The following is a 21,589-nucleotide window of genomic DNA, read 5'->3' as shown; positions in this document are numbered from 1 at the left end:
AATAGATACACAATAGTTTGCACTTTCCTGGTAGTCCCCAAAGATACTAGAACCCACAATAGGAAGGAAACCTTAGCCATGGGTCAATGGGAAGACACTGGCTCTTTAAGACACAACCTCTTTGGGGCATTTAAGGGGAATTGGTTCCCAGATGCAAACACAGCTGCTCACAGCTGGAATGCTGGCACAGGGACTAAGTCATACATCATCTCTGGCAGCTGGAAACAGTCTGCTACATAGGGAGGGAAATGGAAAAAATGTTCAAGCTGCTGAAAGGAGCCAAGGCAAGGAAAACACTAAAATCATCACAGGCAGTAATCTTAAATCAGGCATAAAACCAACTAAGAAATTTCTTCTGCAGTGGTCTAAAAAAAGTCAATTTTCCCATACCTTGAAAACACACAACTACTACAATTATGCCAGCTGCCTACCTGACAGCTGCCAGTATTGCTGAGAATGCTATCTGATGTAAAGGATGTCTGGAGGCTGTTTTCAAAGTCAGCAGCTCCAGAACCCAGACATAAAGACCCCTGAAGTAGCCAGGGACTCAAAGCCAGATTACTGCCTTTAAAAGAACAAAGACTTTTTAAGTTGAAGAAATGTTTACTATCTTCTCACAAATACATAGTTAGAAGTCTTTTGGTTTTTTTAATTTGCTACTTTAACTAGAAATGAACCAAATGATAAAAGTCAGAATACAAAGAGCTAACAAAAACAAACAAAAAATGACTACCATCAAGTCTAAAGTCCCAACTTCAATTCCTAGGACCAACCTGGAAGAAGGACTTTTCCAAGTTTTCTCTACCATTCACACATGTGCTATCACATACATGCTCACACAAATGCAAAATGATAAAATATATTAAAATATATAGACAAAATTTAAAGAGTGAAGGAAGATTGGGAGGCAGAGACAGTTTGAGACCAGCATGGTCTACATGAGTTTTAGGCCAGCCAAGGCTCATACATTGTTTGAGACCCTATCTCAAACAAACCAACCCCCAAACAAAAAACAAGTCCTCAGAAAATGAAGTGTTTCTTCCTTAAATTCCTTATCAATACAGTTTATCATAATCAGAACATGACATAGGTTGCAGCCCATGTTGGCCTTCAACTTTAGTTCCAGTACTCAGAAGGCAGATTCAAGAGGATCTCTGTGAATTAGATATCAGCCAGGTCTACCTGGCAAACTCAAGGCAGCCATCACTACACAAAGAGACTATGTCTTAAATAAACAAAAAAGTTGTAAAAATAAATTTAACAGGAGAAAGAAGTCAGGAACAGTCCCCATAGAGTCCAAGAGTTACATGTAACCTTTATAAAACCCTACTGCCTCAGTTTACCCATAGAAACTCTCATTTAACTTGGGTACTAGAGTTTTTGTTTTTTAAAGACGTGATAGGTGGTTCTGAGGTGTAGTCATGGTTGAGAGTAACTAGAAAAGTGGGCATCCAAGCATAGAATAGATAAATAGGGATACAACCCGGACTTACACTTGTACTTTAAGTGCATACGTTTCATAGCCCTGAAATAAATGGAAAGAGGGAATGCTGGAGATGTAGTGTTTGTGTATCATATGCACACAGCAAAGATGCAAAGGGGAGGGGCAATATGGTGTTCATGTTACTACCTTTATCTAAAAATCAGGTAAAAGCAACTGATTCAAACCAAACTTCATAATTAGTCTCCAAACTAAACAATAAACACACAAAAGAAGATAAAAATAATTTTCTTCTTTAGGGTATATAGCTAGAATAAAAATTTGTGAAAATAATCAGGTATGGTGCTATTTAGGCACATGCCTTATCAGGAGCCTAAGGCAGAAGTGGAAGCTCCAGGCTAGCCAGAAATATGTCGTAAGTTCAGGGTCAGACAAGTTACAAAGCATGACCTTTGGCTCCAAACAACAGAGAGGCTGGGCTCCTCAGTTCAGCTGGCAGAGTTCTCATCTAATATGCAGCAAGTCCTGAGTTCAATCCCTAGCAAAGCATAAAACAGTATCACAGGCCTGCCATCTCAGTACTTGGAAGTTGAGGTAGGAGCACAAGAAGTTTAAAGTAATCCTCAGCCATACTTGAAATGTGAGGCCAAACTGAAGACACACGGGACACTGTTTCAAATAGAAACAACAAAACAAACAAACCCCCAAAAAAGAAAAGAAAAAAATAAAAAACTAAGAGAAAAGATAAATGCTATGGATGGAAAAACAAACAGATCCCTGAGATTCATTAACCAGAAAGCCTAGGTGAATCAATGAATTGAAGAAAGACATCAGACTTTGATCTCCAGTCGTCACATACATATGAATGTATACATATATGTAAATGCACTAGCACTCATGTGTATATATACACTAACAAGTATGTAAACTATACACATATCACACAAAGATAATTTATAAGATTAAAAATAATGTTATTAGAACAAAAGACAACATAGAGTGAAGCAGTAAACATTTCAGAGGTTTTTTAAAATGTCAGTTATTATTACTAGTGTGTTCAAGTGGGCAGGTGCATGCAGAAGTCAAAGACCAACTTAAGGAGTCAGTTTTATCCTACAATATGTGAGGTCAGATTTGAACTCAGGTTTTCAGACTTGGCAACAGGTACCTTTACTCCTGAGCCAACTCCTTAGCAACTTCTCTTTCTTTAAAAAGAAGAAAATCAGAAGTGTCTTCCTCTTGGCTCAGAGGCTAAGAGAGTTTGCTGCTCTTTCAGAGGTCCTAAGTTTAATTCCTGGCACTTTAGAGAGCTCACAACTACTTGTATCTACCCACAGGGAATCCAACACCTTCTGGCCTCCTCAGGCACCCACACACAAGACACACATTCATACACATTTATTCATGGAAGACACAGAATGGATTATACTTCATATTTTTACACTTAAATACAATTAGTACTACTAGTTGTCACTCACCAGAAGGGGTCACTGTAGCTAATCAAAATACTTCATGCAAGCTTTTGTTCAGCAATATTGTTAGATCCATCCTTAGAGAAATAACTAAACCCCCATTTGTACAGCAGGAGCAAGAGGACAGTGGCAGGAACAGGAAGCTCACCTCTCTCTTTTTTTTAGATTTAATATCATCAGCACTGTTGGAGAAACTGGATTTCCTCTTGTTTCCTTCTGACTTCTCCCTGGGCTTGTTGTTTTCACCCTCCTTCATCTTCTTATACTTTTTCATAAACTCAGAAATTAGTTCAGGACAATCCAAGTTCTTCTCAGGTTCCCAAGTATTGTGCTCCCTGAACAGTAACAATAAAGACAAAAAAAAAAAAAAAAGACTGAGGGATAAGAATTATGCCCTACTTTGACCCACTTTCCATCCTACAAACTTAATACTGGCAAGTGTTTGCAAATGATATCTTCAGATGTTTTTATTACTAGAGCTTGTTTTAAAGAGGACATGCAAGGAAAGGATTGAAAATCTATACATAGGATTTAGTAAGAGGCTTAGGGTCTAGTTCAGTGGTAAGGTACTAGCTAGCATACGTAATGCCACAGGTTCGATCTCCAGCTCTGCAGAGAAAAAGAAATCCAGCATATTTGATCTTCAATTTTCACTGAAGAGACGTGGGAAAAAGTATGGTCACACAAAGTCATGTAAAGAATTATTATAGCAACAGTATTTTTTTAGGACTGGGGAGCAAACCCCACACCAGGATTTTATATCTGCTCCACCACCAGACTATAGCCCTATAGCAAAATTTTAGCCAAAACTCTAAAACAAACCTGAATGCTTATCAACTGATGAATGAATGAACAAAACTGTGGTGCAACTGTATAAATAGAGTAGTATTCAGTAACAAAAAGAAACAAAAACAGTATACTAAGTTTATAAAAAAATATATGCTTTCTTTCTGATTCTGTTTCTCTGACATACCCTGGCAAGATACATTTTAGATTAGATTGAGGTAATGTTCTGTAATGGACATGTGGTAACAAACAGTACCAATCTCTGAGTTCGAAGCTAGCCTGGTCTACAGAACAGGTTCCAGAACAGCCAGAGCTACAAGGAGAAACCCTGTCTCAAAAAACCGAAACAAACAAGCAACAACAACACCAAAAAAAAAAAAAATTTTTTTTTCTCAAAGAACAAAACAAGAAACATCAAATTGTACAATTTCAATGGGTATAAATGACTTTTTTTTTTTTTTTTTTTTTTGAGGGTGAGCGCTGTCCTGGAACTCACTCTGTGGACCCGGCTGGCCCCAAACTCAAGATATCTGCCTGCCTCTGCTTCCTTCCCAAGTGCTGGGATTAAAAGCCAGTGTTGGGACTAAAGGCATGTGCTGCCACTACTACCTGGAGTAGGTGACTCTTATGATACATAAATTATAGTTTAATAAACCCATTAAAACTACCAGTTTGGGGACTAAAGAGATGCCTCAGTGGTTAAGAGTGCTTGTTACTCTTGTAGAGGACCTGAATATCTGTAACTCCAGTTTGAGGGAATCTAACACCCTCCAGTCTCCACAGGCACCTGCTATTCACATCCCCCCACACAGACACAGATAAACAGACACACACACCCCCCACACACACACACAAAAAATTAGTAGGTGATGGTAGCCACTCAGGAGGCAGGGGCCAGCCTGGTCTACAGATCAAGTTCCAGGGCAGTCAGGACCACACAGAGAAACTCTGCCTTAAAAAACAAAAAACAGGCTGGAGAGATGGCTTAGTGGTTAAGAGCACCGACTGCTCTTCCAGAAGTCCTGAGGTCAATTCCCAGCAACCACATGGTGGCTCACAACCATCTGTAATGGGATCTGATACTCTCTTCTGGTGTGTCTGAAAATAGCTATAGTGTACTCATATACATTAAACAAACAAACAAACAAACAAATAAAACAAAATCCCAACCAAACAACCAAACAAAATAAGCCCCCCAAAATTGAATCTTTAAAAACAACAAAACAAACCCAGTCTAGAAGCTGGTATATAGCTCAGTGGTAAAAGTGCTTGTCCAGCCACAAGCAAGACTCCATGGATTTAATCCCTAGCACAGCTTTCCTCCATTAAAAGGGCCAAATATAAAAGATTAATTGTCAAGTGTGTGATTTTATACATACAATACATCCTATATAAAAAGGATAACTTAGTAAGTCACATACCTCCAATCTTTCTCTTCTGTTTCTGAGACAGTATTTCTTTCTGTGATCTTAAAATATCCAGAAACTCACTATGTAGAGCTGGCTTTGACCTCCCAGAGATCTGTCTGCTTTTGTCTCTGGAGTGCTAAGACTGAAAAGTGTGCACTACCAGGCATGGCTTTCATCTTCCTTATATACCCCAGGCCCAACAGCCTCAGGGGTGGTACTGCCCACAATAGGTGGGGCCCTCCTACAACCCAGAGATCCTCCAAATGCTGAGATTAAAATTGTGCACCATCATGCCCAGTAGTGCCTCCCAATTTCTATTGTCTTGAATATTATTTATATACTTAATAAGTAGGAGATGGCGTGAATTAAAATGTGATAGACTCAAGTCTCCTGTCACCAAGTTTTATGTGAAATCTGAAATAATCTCCAACAAAACACAAAACAAAGCCCTACAATGTGAAAAGTAACATTTTTAGGGAAGAAGATCTCATGTAGCCCAAGCTGACCTCAAACTCTGTATGTATCAAGAATAACTTTGAACTCCTCATCGTCCCTCCTGAATACTGGGATCATAGGCATATGCCACACCTCCATTGTGCAGAACTGGAGACCCAAGCTAGTGCTATGTATCCAGTGCAAGCACTCTAACAAATGAAACACACTCCCAGCTTTCTCTGTGGGCTTCTGTTTTATTTTATTTTGTTTTGTTTTTTCTCAGGGTTTGTGGCTGGCTGGCCTGGAACTTGCTAGATAGGTAGATCAGGATGGCCTCTAAAAGAGATTCACCAGTCTCTACTTCTCAGAGTGCTGAGATTAACATGAACCAACATGTCTGAATTTTTATATTCTCAAAGTTGACCTACAAATATTTTATTTGTAGCACAGGCTTTAGAAAATTAAAACTACAACAATCTTGTGGAATTAAAGCAAATGTACCTACAAAGAAAAAAAATGTACTACAATCCCTTTCCCTCCTCAGAGGCAAAGTTCTGTTAGAGGGCAAGCAAGAGGTTGTGTTTGTGTTCATCACACCTGTAACCTGTAATGAAACACAAAAGCTGGCCAGTAAGAGTTTCAGAGGGAACGAAACTTTACTGGCACTGTTTGTGTGACATTCTGGATTACTAATCTGTTGGAGTGAACCTTTTGCTAGTCAGTCTTCTGGGAAATATGTCCTCAGGGTCATCACACAGAAGCTTATGGTTCAGGCTGTAGGGATCCAAGGCTGCATGCACATAAAGCTGGCAGAACTTAGCCATATTTAAGTGTCCTACGCTGTACTGGTTTTCAAGACATGGCATCTCTCATGAAGAACATTTGATGCCTAGTATCAAGGGACGAAATAAAGACCCCAGAGAGAGGCCATCCATGAAGATGAAGCCTCAGTTGCAGTGAGAACCACAGAACACTGAAGATGCAAGGACAATGGCCGGTATGGAGTAGAGCTGGCCTGAACCTAGGAGACAAGCACTGTGTGTGGCTGATGGCAGCTCCAGAGAAGCAGGATTGCTCAAGTCCCATGGTAAACAAGTCCGAGATGTCAGACTTGGAACTACATAGCTGGACTCTGCTTTTGCTTAATTAAGTAGGACCAGTTTTTATACAATGGCTCTCTTCTTGAGGAATAGAAATATTTATCTTGTTTTTGATTTTACAGAAGCTCAAAATTAAGACCTTGGGGAACTCACTCTACAGACCAGGCTGGCCTGAAAGTCATAGATCTGCCTCCAGAGTGCTGGTATTAAAGGTGTGTGCCACTGTGCCTACAATGGGTATTTCTCAAGGAAACAAGGACAGAGCTAGAAAGGTGGGTCAGTGGTTAAGAGCACTGGCTGCCCTTTCAGAGGACCCAGATTCAATTCCTAGCACCTGCAACTGTCTGTATTTCTGGTAACACAGAATCTGAAAGTCTATGTGATTGTCTCATCACCAGGCATGTATATAGTACCCAGACAAGGAAAATGTCCATACATATTCAATAAAAAACAAAGAAACCTTGAACTTTCAAAGAATTGAAATTTTTCATTTTCAAAGAATGTAAGATTTTTAAAGTTGGTCTGTGTATGTGATTTGTTTTGGGTTTTGTTTGTTTGCTTCAAGACAAGGTTTCTCTATGTAGCCTTGGCTGTCCTAGATCTATCTCACTCTGTATCGGAGGCTGGCCTTGAACTCAAAGAGATCCACATTCCTTGGCTTCCCAGGTGCTGGGACTAAAAGGCTTGTGCTGACATCACCTGGCCTGGACTGTTTTTTATATTGTGATGCTAACATAAATCTTGAGGACAATAAAATTGTTACATTGTAACAATCATATGCTTTCTCTTGTCAAAATGACAAGGAGCAGACCTGTGATTGCTATCTGAGTTACCTGAGAAGAGAGACCTTCAATTGAAGAATAGCTGCTATCAGACTGCCTTGGACCTGAGCATGTCTATCTGTAGGATTTTTTTTTTTTCCGGTTGCTAATTGATATAAAGAGACCCTACCCACTGTGCATAGTACCATCACAGAGACAGGGGCAGACAGATCTCTATGAGTTCAAGAATAGCCTGGTCTAATAGAAAGTTGCAGGACAGCCAGGACTTCAAAGAAAAATCTGCCTCGAACAAAACAAAAGGGGAGAAAAGGTAGCAAACCAGCATTCCTCCACAGTTTCTACTTACATTTCTTGCCATGCTCAAGTTCCTGCTATGACTTCCTTCAGCCATGGAATGTATGTAACATGTAGATAAAATAAACCTTTTCTCCTCCACATGGCTTCTGGTCATAGCAACAGAAAGCAAACTATAACACAACTTGTATTATCACAGTAAGAAAGGTGGGTACAAGCCTGATAGTGGTGCACCCCTTTAATCCCAAGCACTCGAGGAGCAAAGGAAGAAGTTTGAGGCCAGCCAGGTCTACAGAGTGAGTTCCAGGACAGCCAGGGCTACAGAGAAAAAAACACTGTCTTGAAGAGGGAAAAAAAAAAAAGTTGCTACAAATAGAAAGATAGGTTGAGACCATTCACCTTTTATAATAGTATTTTGTTAAAATTTTTCTATCAGTAATTGTTTTTTAAATAAAGCTAAAATTTGTATATGAGTGTTTTGGCTACATGCACACATAGTGTTCATGAAAGCCAGAAAAGGACACTGGATTCCCTGGGACCTAAATTACAGAGGGTTGTGAGCCACCACATGGGTGCTAGAAACTGAACCTAGGTCTTTTGATAGAATAGCTAGTTTTCTTAACTGTAGAGCTGTATCTCTGGTCCCTTATCACTAGTTGTCACTGTTATTTTCTTAAAAGATCTATCTTGGGCTGGAGAGATGGCTCAGCCTTTAAAAGCACTGACTGCTCTTCCAGAGGTCATAAGTTCAAATCCAAGCAACCACATGGTAGCTTGCAACCATCTGTAATGAGATCTGATGACCTCTTCTGCTGTGTCTGAAGACAGCTACAGTGTACTTGTATATAATACATAAATATATTTTTTAAATCTATCTTTATGAATTCTTGACCTAAATGTATATATGTGCACCATGTACAGGCCTGGCCAGAAAAGGGAATAAGAAGCCCTGGAATCAGAGTAATAGATGATTGTACGCCACCACATAAGTGTTGTGAACCAAATCTAGGTCCTCTGCAAGAACAAGTGCTCTAAATCACTGAGCCCTCTCTCCAGCTTCCTGTTAATTCTTTAAATTTGTTTTTAATATGTGTTTTTTTTTTTCTGTGTAGCCCTGGCATTCCTAGAATCCACTCTACAAACCAGGCTGACCTCAAACTCAGAGACCCACCTGCCTCTGCCCCTCAAATACTGGGGTTAAAGATATGTACCATTATGCTCAGTTTAATTTTTCAAGGAGGACACCATCAAATTCCTTTAACCCAGGTTGGCCTGAGGTTCATTATGCAGCCAATAATGACCTTGACCTCCTGATCCTCTTTGCCTCTACTTGCTGACAGATAGGTTTACCCAATGTATGCAGTTCTAGGTCTCAACTCCAAGCTTTTGTGTATGCTACACAAGCACTCTGCCAACTGTGCCAAATTCATAGTTCCTGTTGTTAACCTTGTACCTTAACAATTAAATTCTTATCACAAGTTATGTATGGTACAAGAATAACAGTTTCGATTTGGATGGTACCTACTGATATACAGCGAGGTACACTCTTACAGATAATGCTCAGTGAAGAGAAGAAAATTTATTCCAGCCTTTACTGAAATCCCCGGCATTTGGTGGGCACAATGGCGCACATCTTTGATCTCAGCACTCTGGAGGCAGAAGCAGGTGGATCTCTTTGAGTTAGACACTACCCTGGTCCACATAGTGAGTTCCAGGACAGCAGCTACATAGTCAGACCCTGTCTTGAAAAAAAAATTTTATTATTTCTTTTACTATATATAAAAGGGTATATATGTAACAGAGGAGTCTATAATAGGGCATCAGATTCCATGGAACTAAGTCACAGGCCATTGTGAGTTGTAAGAAAAGGGTATTGGGAACCTAACTGGAGTCCTCTAAAAAATCAGGAAGTGCTCATAACTGCTAAGCCATGTCTCCAATATCAATCCCAGAATTCATTTATGACACTACTATTGAGCTATATATCTCCTGTACAAGCTCTGGAGACCTGAGTTCAGTCCTCAGAACTCACATAAAAAGACGGATGCACTGGTGTTCCTACTATAAGATGGGAGGCAAAGACCCAACCAACTAGAGGAGACCAGCTAGCCTCAGATATGCTGCACACAACCAAACCAAGAGACCTTGACTCACACAAGAAGGTGAAAATGACCCACCCCTCACAAGTTAAAAATTACTAACAAAGAAGACGTTTACAATGAAATGTTAATTATAAGCTGGCCATAGTGGTACATACCTCAATCTCAGCCCTGGCCTGGAACTCAGAAGATCTATCTGCCTCTGAGAGCTAAGATTAAAGGCTTGACTTCTTTTAAATCTGTTAGTGTCCTATCTGTGAGTTTGGGTATATACAATTAGAGGTCAGAGACCACCTCAGCTATTGATCCCCACCTTCCACCTTGTTTGAATAGGGTCCCTTATTCACTGCTATGTATGACTGACTAGTTGTCCCTTGGGGTCCCAGGGATTCTCTTGTCTCTGTCTCCCATCTCAGTGTATAACTGCAGGGAGAGATGTATATGCCTGTCTTTATATGGGTTCTGGTGATCTAAATACAAATGCTCACACTTGCAATGGTAAGAGGTCTACCCACACTCACTGAAACAGCCAAGTACTATGTCTTATCCCTGAATTTTTGTTTGTTTTCTTTTCTTCTTCTGGTATATGTGAGGACAAAACCAGGACCCTGAGTATGCTGGGTAAAAGCTCTCTGCTACTAAGCTACACCTACTAACCTTTTATCCCTGTTTTATTAGAGCAGCAGGGGGTGAGAGGGGTGAGGGGAGTAGATTATGAAATTAGCCAATGGGCTGAGAAAATGGCTCAGTGTTTAAGAACACTATCTGCTCTCTCTCCCAGAGAACTGTGGTCTGATTTTCAGCATTCACATGGCAGCTTACAACCAACCATCTGTAACTCCTCTTCTGATGCCCTCTTTTGGACTGTGGGCACCAAACAACATACATGTAATGTATGCAGGCAAAACACTTATTCACATAAAATAAGAAAAAAAAAATACGCTGGAGAGATGGCTCACTGGTTAAGAGCACTCACTGACTGCTCTTCCAGAGGTCCTGAGTTCAAATCCCAGCAACCACATGTAATGAGATCTGATGTCCTCTTCTGGTGTGTCTGAAGACAACTGCAGTGTACTTATACATAATAAATAAATAAATTAAAAAAAAAAGAAAGAAAGAAAGAAAGAAAAATTAGCACTGTGCAGTGGCACATGCCTTTAATCCCAGCACTTGGTGGGCTGATCTCCTGAGTTCAAAGTCAGCCTGGTCCACTGAGGGAGTTCCAGGACAGCCAAGGCTACAAAGAAAAACCCTGTCTCGAAAAACATAAAAAATAAACAAAACAAAACAACAACAAAAAATGTTAAGTCATAATAATTAAAAGAAATTAATTAAGGTCATTCACCTGCATCTTAAGGGGTATGTTGCAGTAAATATCAAATGGTTAATTTAATTTTGTTCCACAGGGGTAGAACAAAAATCAGGTCCCAGGACATCTGGCTCCTAAGTCTGTGTTCCCAACCAATTCCTTAAGCTACCCCTCAAAAGTAAAATCATTAAAGTATCAGCTCCACGATAGGGAGACAGTGTTCTCCTGCCTCTCTTGATCCTTATTCAAGTATGCAAATGGGAAAAAGACCGACTATGGTTCATGGGCAAGTAAACCAAAGTTTTCTACCTCTATAGACTACTAAAGACTGAAAAAGAAATCACTTACTCAGAAAAGCCTTTCCACTTCAACAGATACTCCACTTGCCCCTTAACCATGCGCCTGTCCAACACCTTTTCCACCACATACTCCTCCTCATCCTCTGAAGAAGAGCTGTCAGCTGTCCTCTTGGTCTTCTTTCCCATGTCGTGTGTGTTGATCCACCTGAAGGAGTACTGCCACCAGGTTCCTGAAAGGGGAAAGATAAAATGGTTCAATCTATCTGAGGGTTACAAATGTCACTTCTTAGTGGAACAGAAGGTACAGCACCAGTGAACCACTTACACCTTCTCTTTGATCTACAATTATAAGACAGAGTTACAAATTTAACTTTAAAAGTGGGTCAATCCACATTTCTCTAACAACAACTTCTCTTCTGCTGAAGAGATCAAACTTATTAGATGGAATAATTGTTTAACTCTTTAATTTTATATCCCCAAAGAGCAAATAGCATGGGTATTACTCCTAACCATTTCTCTATTTATTTGTGGGCAGGGAACTCAAAGAGAAATATGGAAAACCTTCAATTAAAGGAACCAAGACAGAATATAAATCTTTTTCCTCCAACATGAATAAAGGTCTTCATAAAAATGAAAGAAAAAAATTTTTTCCTCCCATAATGCACCTGAATGTAACTTTCTTATTCTTTGAACATTTGATCAATCTTTCAGGATCATGCACGCGCACATGCACGCACGCACACGCGCACACACACACACACACACAGCCTGCTTGGGCTATCTCTCACCACATTTCCACTGAATTGGTACATTTTCCTTAAACAAGTTGAGCCTGTCCCTTTAGAGTATCCATCAGCTCTCAAAAGCAAGGCTAACAGCTCAAACACACTAAGTCTCCTTTTTAGCAAGCTCATTTGAGGTTAGAAGGGAAGAGGGGCAAAGAAAAAATTTTCAGAATTAGTCATTGAACTAGTCTAATTCCCAGGGCGCAACTAACCGAAATAGTTCAGGAGGTACCTTAACTCTTAACTGAAGTTGACTTTGGGCCAAAGGAAGAGGAGGGAAAAGTCTGGCCCCAGACTCTGCATCAACATGAAGCCTCCTCAGAACACAGAGGACTTATTCATCAGCCCCAGGCCCCAGGAAACCACAGCAAGGCAGCACAAATGGAAACTGAGTTAGGCTGAGAAGTGCACGTCAGGAGTGCTCACAGACAACCTAGTTTTTAAAATTCCCACATTGTTGTTACCATGATCATTTAAAAATAACTCTTCCTTAACAATGTTAAATGGTAGGTACCTGTAGTCTGGATTATTATCAAGTAGTAAGAATTGATTCCTCAATTGACTCCATTGTTATTTTGCTATAATCTCTAAAGATATTTTTTAGAACATTCCCATCTTGGCCAGAATGCCAATCTCAGGGATAAAAAGGGTAACTAATCTTAAAATTATGTTCAAATCAGAGAAGCAGAAGTTGTATTTAAAATTTTATTTACAATTATTAATTTTAAGAAATCATTACAGAAATATAGTGTTGAAAACCCTACCTACAAAACTTATTAGCAAATAGGTATGCCCGCCTCAAAAACTGCTTGTATTAATTTCTGACCTATGATAACTTTATTTGAGAAAGAAGGCGTGGGGGAATGTAGGTAAGGGATTTTGAAATAATCTTTCCATGAATTTAAAGACTCCTAAACATCAAAAAATATATAAGGTTTATTTAAAATAAACACAGCCTCCGACCTCACCACAGACAGGAAATGTCATATTCCAGGGAGAGTACCCCACCCCCACCCCCACTCACCTTGGAATTTCCGGGAGCTGAGCACTTTAGGTCAGAGCGCTGGGTTAAAACCAGCCCCATGTTGGAAGCATGCAGTTAAGCATTGTGGCTATGGCCTTCCCTGCCTCACCAGGAAAAAAAAACAAAAAACAAGGATTTACATATGTGTTCTTCAGTTTGAGGAAGAGAATTTTTTTTCCTTTATACCTTCATGCTGAAGAGAAGCCCTCAAAGTAGATCAATAGGGGTTCCCTCCCTTACCTACCGGATCGCCCCAGTTCGTTCTTTCCCTCTGGGCTAACAGGAGGGGCCTCCCCTCCCAGGTCTGGGGCTTGGCGGGCTGGCAGCTCCCCCGCCCCCACCCAGCTGCTTGGGCGCCACTGCGCAGCTGTCCCAGCCCGTTGCCATGACAACTGGCAGCCGTACTAGACTAAGGGGGAGAGGCAAATGAAAAAGTTAAAAGGCTTAACTTTCCTTTTCTCTGCAGACTGGGTGGAGAAGTTGGAAGGTATCTTCCTTGGCCCTGAGGCTAAGGCTTTCAGAGCTCAAGGGAGTTAGTTCTTTGCTTTAAAATCAAAATTTAGGCTCATCCCTCTTAAAGCACTGTGAATTAATCAATAGCATTTTAGGAGCACCTAAAAAGATTATAGCTCACTAGAAGGGGGGAAGCAAGAGTAGGCACTTCCTACAGCAGATCAGGACAAACCACCCTTAATGTAGAAGCACTCTGGACAAAGGCTTTTCCACCATCTGTCACTGTATAGGTAATTAAAATTGCTTGAGGGGGAAAAAAGTAACAGGAAAGGGAGAGAGGAAGGATTTTAATGATACTATGTAACCCCTCTTGTTTGAGAGAATTATGACAGAACTCAAAGACTTAACAATGACCAGGGATCAAGCTTTGTAACCAGGTCATTTTACTGCTGTGTTCTATTTTTAAGGAGCCAGGATATGTTCGATAGAGACAGGTATGGAGAGGTAGGAGGGGGTGCCTCTGTGGGCCCATGGTGAAGCATCCCTTCCCTCTGAGGTACCAGTTAGTCATACGACGACATAGTGTGGAACAAAGTTTATTTAGGGCATGGGAAGTGGAATTGGGAAAGGAGTTGAGACATACGGGGTGGGGATGATGGTGGAAGACAGGCCTTCCAGGGACAAGTGGAGAGGGAAGGGGAAGGGAGAAGGTGAAAAGTGGTCTGGGAGAGAAGGGGCAGAGTAAGAGCAAGAAAGAGAAGAGGAGCAAACAGCCCCTTTATAGCGAGCCAGGCATACCTGGCTATTGCCAGGTAACTGTGGGGCAGAGCCTAGAAAGGAAAGCTAACAATACAGACTACTAAGCCACACCCCCCCATACCACAAAACAAAACAAACAAAACAAAAAACAAAAAAAACCTTTCAACTAAATTTACAGATGGGAAAAATGAGTTTCTTAGTTTTTAAAAGGGGGAAGGGCAAGTTGGCAACAGCCATTAGTTAATTTTAAGTATTTTTTATTATTATTGTAACACTATAAAACAGACATTTAGTAATTATTATCCCCTAATATATTACTCATGTATAACTCTTTATATTAATAATTCCTAATACCAAAAGAAAGAATGGTATCATAATGATAAAAAAGCAGAGACTATTAACAGGCAATAGATCAGGAATTCAAAGTTGTGCACAACTACATTGCCAGTTCAGAACCATCCTGTGTTACAAGAGATCTAGTCTCAGAAGAAAAGAAAACCAGACATATATACAATGTCCTTTCATTTGGATCTAGTAAACAAATTTGCTTCACATACGGAAATTTAAACTTTTTGTGGTATCAGACATGCTAAGGCTCCTTCAATGGGAGAGTAAGGAAGAGATACAATCAAACAGTAAAGACTCTAGGGACTAGAGAAAGGAGTAACTCAATGATTATGCTCTAGCAGAGGATCAGGGTTCAGTTCCCAGCACCCATAGAGTAGCTCACAACCACTTATAACTCTAATCCCATGGGATCTGACATCCTCTTAAGGGTTACAGGCATGTATGTGGTACATAAACACACATATGCAAGCAAACACTTATGTATGTATGTATGTATGTATGTATGTATGTATGTATATATATGTATATATATACACGAGGGATAAAGAAAATGCATACATACACTATGAAATCTTTTTCAGACATAAAGCATGAAATTACATCAGTTACAGGAAAACAGATGTATCTGGAGATTATAATCATATCAAAAGAGGCCTGTCTCAAAGATAAATGTAGTATGTTCTCTCAATAGTAGCTCCTACTTTATAGAGATACACAAAATCACATATACAGAACTAAAACTGTGTAGGGGAGAAGAGGAACTACGGAGGGATGAGAAATGGGAGAATAGGAATGGATGGGTGGGAAAGCATGTTCAATATATAATATTTATCTATATAAAAACTTTACGGGGCAGGAGAGATGGCTCATTGGTTAGAGCACAGATTGTTCTTTCAGAGGTCCTGAGTTCAAATCCCAGCAACCACATGGTGGCTCACAACCACCTGTACTGAGATCTGATACCCTCTTCTGGTGTGTCTGAAGATAGCTACAGTGCATTCATACATAATAAATAAATAAATCTTAAAAAAAAAAAAACTTTACAAAAGAAAAGAAGGCCTAGGGGACATGATGGTGCATACCTTTACTCCCAGTACACAGGAGATGGAGGCAGGTGGATGTCTACATTTAAGGCCAATGCGGGAGGGAGGTGGAAGAAGTACTTTCAAGTAGAGAATGGTGGAAATTTTGGCTATCACACCAGAAGTATCAGAGTATGAGAGCATTTATGTACTAGAGATTGAGCTTAGCACATCTAACACTGCTGGGTAAGTACTCTACCAATGTAAAATCTCTCTAGTCTATCTAGTTATTTATATCCAGAGGAATGGTATCAAGTTAACCCAAGAAGTTCTTGAATTTACAATCTCCTGCCTCAGTCTCCAGAATAGTTAGTTGGCTTGCACCCATCCAGCAATGATTGCCACTATGAGTCAAATAAATAGATAAGTAAATAAATAAATGCATGCTAGAGAATTTTGCAAAGTTCAGAAAGTTATGGTCTTTTGGTCCCTCCCCTCTCTAAAGGACAGCTTCAGCTTCTCTGTTTCCCTGGTTGTTTTGCAACTCACTCATTCTCTCTCTCTGACAGGGTTTCTTTGTATAGCTATGGCTACACAAAGAGAGTCAGGCTGGCCTAGAATTCACAGAGTACTACCCGCCTCCTGAGTGCTGGGATTAAAGATGTGTGCCAGGCTGGAGAGATTGCTCAATGGTTAAGAGCACTGACTGCTCTTCCAGAGGTCCTGAGTTTAATTCTCAGCAACCACACCGTGGCTCACAACCATCTCTTCTGCTCTGTGTGAAGACAGCTACAGTGTACTATAAATCTTAAAAAAAAAATGTGTGTCACCATCTTAGGGAACAAACAACTTAAACCAGACTGGTCTATGAGATCTTGAACTCATAGATCTTTATCTGTCTTCTCTTCATCCTAAGTGACGGGATTAAAGGTGTTACTACTATGTCCTGCACTATCACAGCTTTTCAAATTTAAAAAAATGCATATATACACACCATACATTATATAATGCACACTATATACTACACCTATACTATATATTATACATATCACAATACAATGCATAATATATTCTATAGTATAGTATATGTTACATAGTATATACTATAATATATAGTAGACCATGTGCCATACCATATACGTGAACAGTGTTTGGATGCCTGCATGCCATAGTGTGCATATGGCAATAAGGACAAACTGGGAACTGGCTAATACTCTTCCTTCTACTATGTGAGTTCCAGACACCGAATACAGATCAGGCTTGACAGCACCTTTACTCACAAGCCATTTCCCCAGCCAGTGTAGCAGTGTTCTGCTACCAACACCCAGAAGGTAAAAAGAGAATTATCACAAGTTGGAAGCCCACCGGGGCTACAATAAGAAGACTATCATAAAACCAAAATGAGGTCTGGAGACATGGCTCAGTAGTTAGAAGAGCTTGTTACTCTTCCAGAGCACCCTCAGCATCCATGTCAGGTGGATTACAACTATCTGTAATTCCATCTCCGGGGGATCTGATGTCATCTTCTGGTTTCTATGTTCACCCCATGTGTACTGCATATGTGCATGCACATGCATGCATGTGTACACACACACACACACACACACACACACACACACACACACAAACCCAAAACTAAACAAAAATCCCAAAACCCTTTTTTGAGATAGGATCTGTGTAGCTTTAGCTGTCCTGGAACTCACTCTGTATAGACCAGGCTAGGCTCAAACTTAGAGATCCACCTGCCTCTGCTTCCCAGTGCTGGGATTAGAGGTGTATACCACTATGCCTGGCCTCATCTTTTTCTTTAATTAAATAATATGAAAATATAGCCAGAGAAAATAAAATACAGTTAAAGTAGTAACTTGCCAGGTATAACAGCTCTTGAGCAAATAACCTTTATATTCAACCTCAGCACCACTGAAATGGAACAAATAGCTGGGAGCCGTGACAAAGCCTGTGATCCCAGCACTAGAGGTAGTAGGGCCAGCTGGATTCACTGTTAAAAGCCAACCTGGTTTACACAGTGAATTCCAGACCAGCCTACATAGCAAGATCTTGTTTCAAAACAAAAAACAAAAAAGCCAGGGCTGTATAAACAGATTAGCATTGAAGAGCACTGGCTGTTCTTCCAGAGTACCAGGACTGATTCCCAGCACCCATTGGTGGCTTTACAACTGTTTGTACGTAACTCTTATCCCAGAGGATTTGAAAACCTCATTTGACTTCTGCTAACACAACTGACCTGGAGTACACAGGCATACACACAAGCAAAGCACTCATAGGCATAAAATAATAAGTCTTGATGGACCCACCCACTAGGGAAATGGCTAGATTTATATTGGAAGAGCTATGTGAGCCTGGTGATGGCCCGAGTTTGATCCCTGGATCCCATATCAAGGTGGAAAGGGGAACATGGCATACAAGGTTGTCTTCTGGCCTCTATTCCTTGCCATGACGTGAATACCCCCACTACAGAGTATGCCCATGTGTGTGTGCATGTATGCATGTGTGCGTGCACAAAACAACAAAAGTAAATTCAACAAAGAACAACATATAGTTATTTATCTTTATCCTTATAAAACACTAGGAAATAAAAAGGCTCAGATCTACTAACTCCTGTTTATCGGTAAGAGCAGCCTGAAGGGCATATGAACCAAGGCCCCTTTCTCTATGGGAAATGGGTTTTGTAACAGCTGACAAATCAAATTGGGCCTGATGCCAGGAGTCAGAGTCCAACCATAATATTCTTTAAAGAATGGCATACAACTGTCTTATAAATCTCCTGGATGGTCACAGATCAGAAGCTGGCAAGGATGACGACATAGTTCTGATGGAATGTGTCTTATCTTAACCTTGAAGTTACAGATCTGCTCAGGAGCTGCAGTTAGAAATGAGAAATGCACTCAGACATGGGAGGGGACATAATTCTCTTTTAGACAGTGCAACGCAGTGTATTAGGGTCAAATGAAACACAAAGCCAGACGGACAATTTAAGGCTAGTCCCTGCAGCAGATAAAGCATGGATACTATGGTGGGTCAAGCTGAGCCTGGGAAGAAGGAGCATTCTGGTATGAGAAATGAGATACAGCTGGCAGGATGATGGAGCGATTACAGCAGAATCCTGATACTATGGCACAGGAAGAGAGGACAAGCAACCTTATCCTTATGGAAATCTTCATGGGAAGGGCTGAGGAACTTCTCAGATTTCTAGAGAACCTTTTCAAGCAAAACAGCTTTCAGCCTCCTCTTAAATACTAATGGAGATTGCTATTATATATTAGTATAATAAATAAAATACTAATAGATTGCAGCAACTAGGTGCACAGGGCTAAGAAAAGACCAGTATCAACAGACCTTCTTATAAATGACATAAGGCAAATTCATCTTTTAGGCTCCTCAGCCAGGGATGAGGACAGAAACCAGTCTTTGAAAACGAGCAAAGAACTTTGTCGTCAAGCAGTCAGACCCTCATTCCAAACAACGCACAAGAGATTATTTAAAAGATGAATCTTCAAAAAAACAGTTGTGTGTGTGTATGTAGGGGGGGGCTGGGGGAGGATTGCAAAAAGAAGAGAAGAGATGCCAGGCAGTGGCGAAACACCTTTAATTCCAGCACTGGGAAAGCAGAGGCAGGCCCATCACTGTGATTTCTAGAACAGCCAGAGCTACACAAAGAACCCCGTGTATGTGGCGGGGGTGGGGGAGTGTGTGCACAAAATTCTAGAGTAAAGAACAAAACATTTAAAATCCATTGGTCCATGTCAATCCAGAATAATAGGTATAATGGCCAGCTGTTAGGATTAAGCAATTACTGAACCAAACTCCCCACAAAATCTCTGGTCTGCCCTAGTGTTCCTAAAAAATCATGACATAGCACACACTTTTTTTTTTTCATTATCAATTAAAGAAACAGAGCAATATGGATGATAACTAACTGGTCAACACTTCACTGAATCACCAAATTATTTGGTAGTAGTATCCAGATGCATAATCAATGAATTCTCCATTTTTGGATTACAATAAAAATCTGTAAGCCAGCCAGGTGATGGTGCACACCTTTTATCCCAACACTCAGGAGGCTGAGTTAGGTGAATCTCTGTAAGTTTAAGACGGACTTCCAGGAAACAGCCAGAGTTGTTACTCAGTGAAACCTTGTCTTGAGACAAAACAAAACAAAAATTCTCCAGACAGCAAGCTCTGGCTAAAGAAGGAGAGAAGGGAAAAACATGTTCAAATCTCCCTCTCATCACACAAATTAAATATGCTATTGATCAGTGACTTCAGATGGACCAGGCTTCCTTACCTCTATTTCCCATCCCCCCTGACAGGTTCTCTCTACATATAATCAAGAATGTTGTCCTCCAATTTACAGTAATCCTCCTGCTTCTGCCTCCCTAGTTCTGGGATTACTGGCACACACCACCATACTCAGGGCAGTTGGGCGTAGTGGTGTGTGCCTGTGGTACCCAGAACTTCACAGGAGGGTGAAGCAGAAGAGCAGCACAAGCAAGAGGCCAGTCTGACTATAGTAAAAGATATTGTCTTAAACACAAAACTAAAGCAAACTTTGCAGGTGATGGGAAGCTTCAATTGTTACAACAGTCCTAATTTCTAGGAGTGTTCTATGCAATCACAGCAAATAAACAGATACAGTCAAGCTTACTGAGCCACTTTAATCTGCTCATGTTTTTTGTTCCTCATGCACACTACAGTACCAATGATCTTAGGTATGTAACACAAACAGCATAAAGACATTTTCTTGCACTGGATTTATAATTTCTAAAGATTTGGTCATGTAGCATTTTAACAAGAACATAGCACAGTTGCACACTATAGCTGTCTAGGTTGTCTCAGGTTTTGTTACAGGGCTGAGAACTATCACCCACCTACACTGGAAGCATATGAACACCCAATTCAGGAGTAGTCAAGGTTTTTAAAATATCCATGTAAAAGACTGGATTAGGAAAGAGTTGAGGAGGATTAACTGTGGCCACTAACAGCCCTATCATTAACAAGCCGCATACAGGAAACAAAAACTTTATTACTCTACAGAGTAATACAGAAAAGTGCCCTCCCAGGGGCTAGCAGTTACAATTCATCCTTTAAAAACCAGACTAAGTGGCTGAGGGTGGAGCCTGTAGGAAAGGGAATGGGGTGTTCGTTTCTTTGTTATTTATTATGTACACAGCATCCTTCCTGCACGTATACCTGCAGGCCAGAAGAGGGTACCAGATACCACTACAGATGGTTGTGAGCCACCATATGGTTGCTAGGAATTGAACTCAGGACCTCTGAAAGAGTAGACAGTGCTCTTAACCTCTGTGCCATCTCAAAGCCTATAAAGGGAATGTTTAACATGTGCAAAGCTCTGAGTTCAATTACTAGAATATCTCCCAAAACTGAAACACTAAGGCATAGTTTCAACCAACTAATAACCACATTGAGACTGGGTACTATTGATTCTATAAAGCCTCCTGCTACAGTCAACAAAAGAGTAAACAATCTTTAATTGATTTTTGGTTTTTAGACAAAGCCTCCTTCTGACTAGTACCTTAGATGGACAACAATCTTCCTTCCTGTTTCCAGAGCACTGAGATTACAGTTGTTACCCAGTTTCCCTTCTTTCTTTTAAATTATGTTACAGACCTTGTTAAAAACCATTCTATAATTCCATCTAGATGTTTGTATCCCCTCCCCAACTCTTGACCTTTCTTTAAAAGACAGAATACTACTATGGCTTGCCGAGAAAGCAATGATAGATTCCCTGCA

The 21,589-nt window shown here is 40.3% G+C and overlaps 1 protein-coding gene across 4 annotated transcripts in view; it reads right to left on the bottom strand.

The window, feature by feature from the left end:
* Window positions 1–21,589, bottom strand: part of CBX5 (chromobox 5) — a 37,002-nt gene that overhangs the window by 3,063 nt on the left and 12,350 nt on the right. For 2 of the 4 annotated variants that reach the window (XM_080939565.1, XM_080939566.1), the window contains exons 2-3: window positions 11,476–11,656; window positions 3,062–3,248 (exon numbers count right to left, since the gene is read on the bottom strand). In XM_080939565.1, coding sequence (XP_080795691.1) covers window positions 3,062–3,248; window positions 11,476–11,612 — 324 coding nt within the window. In that variant the 5' untranslated portion in view covers window positions 11,613–11,656. Of the gene's footprint in view, window positions 1–3,061; window positions 3,249–11,475; window positions 11,657–13,235; window positions 13,333–13,479; window positions 13,546–21,589 lie in introns of those variants that run through there. The other 2 variants (XM_080939567.1, XM_080939568.1) reach the window with 2 other exon arrangements.

Source organism: Micromys minutus, assembly GCF_963924665.1.
Source record: "Micromys minutus genome assembly, chromosome: 27".
Lineage (NCBI taxonomy): Eukaryota > Metazoa > Chordata > Mammalia > Rodentia > Muridae > Micromys > Micromys minutus.
This window is presented reverse-complemented; position numbering and strand designations above follow the sequence as displayed.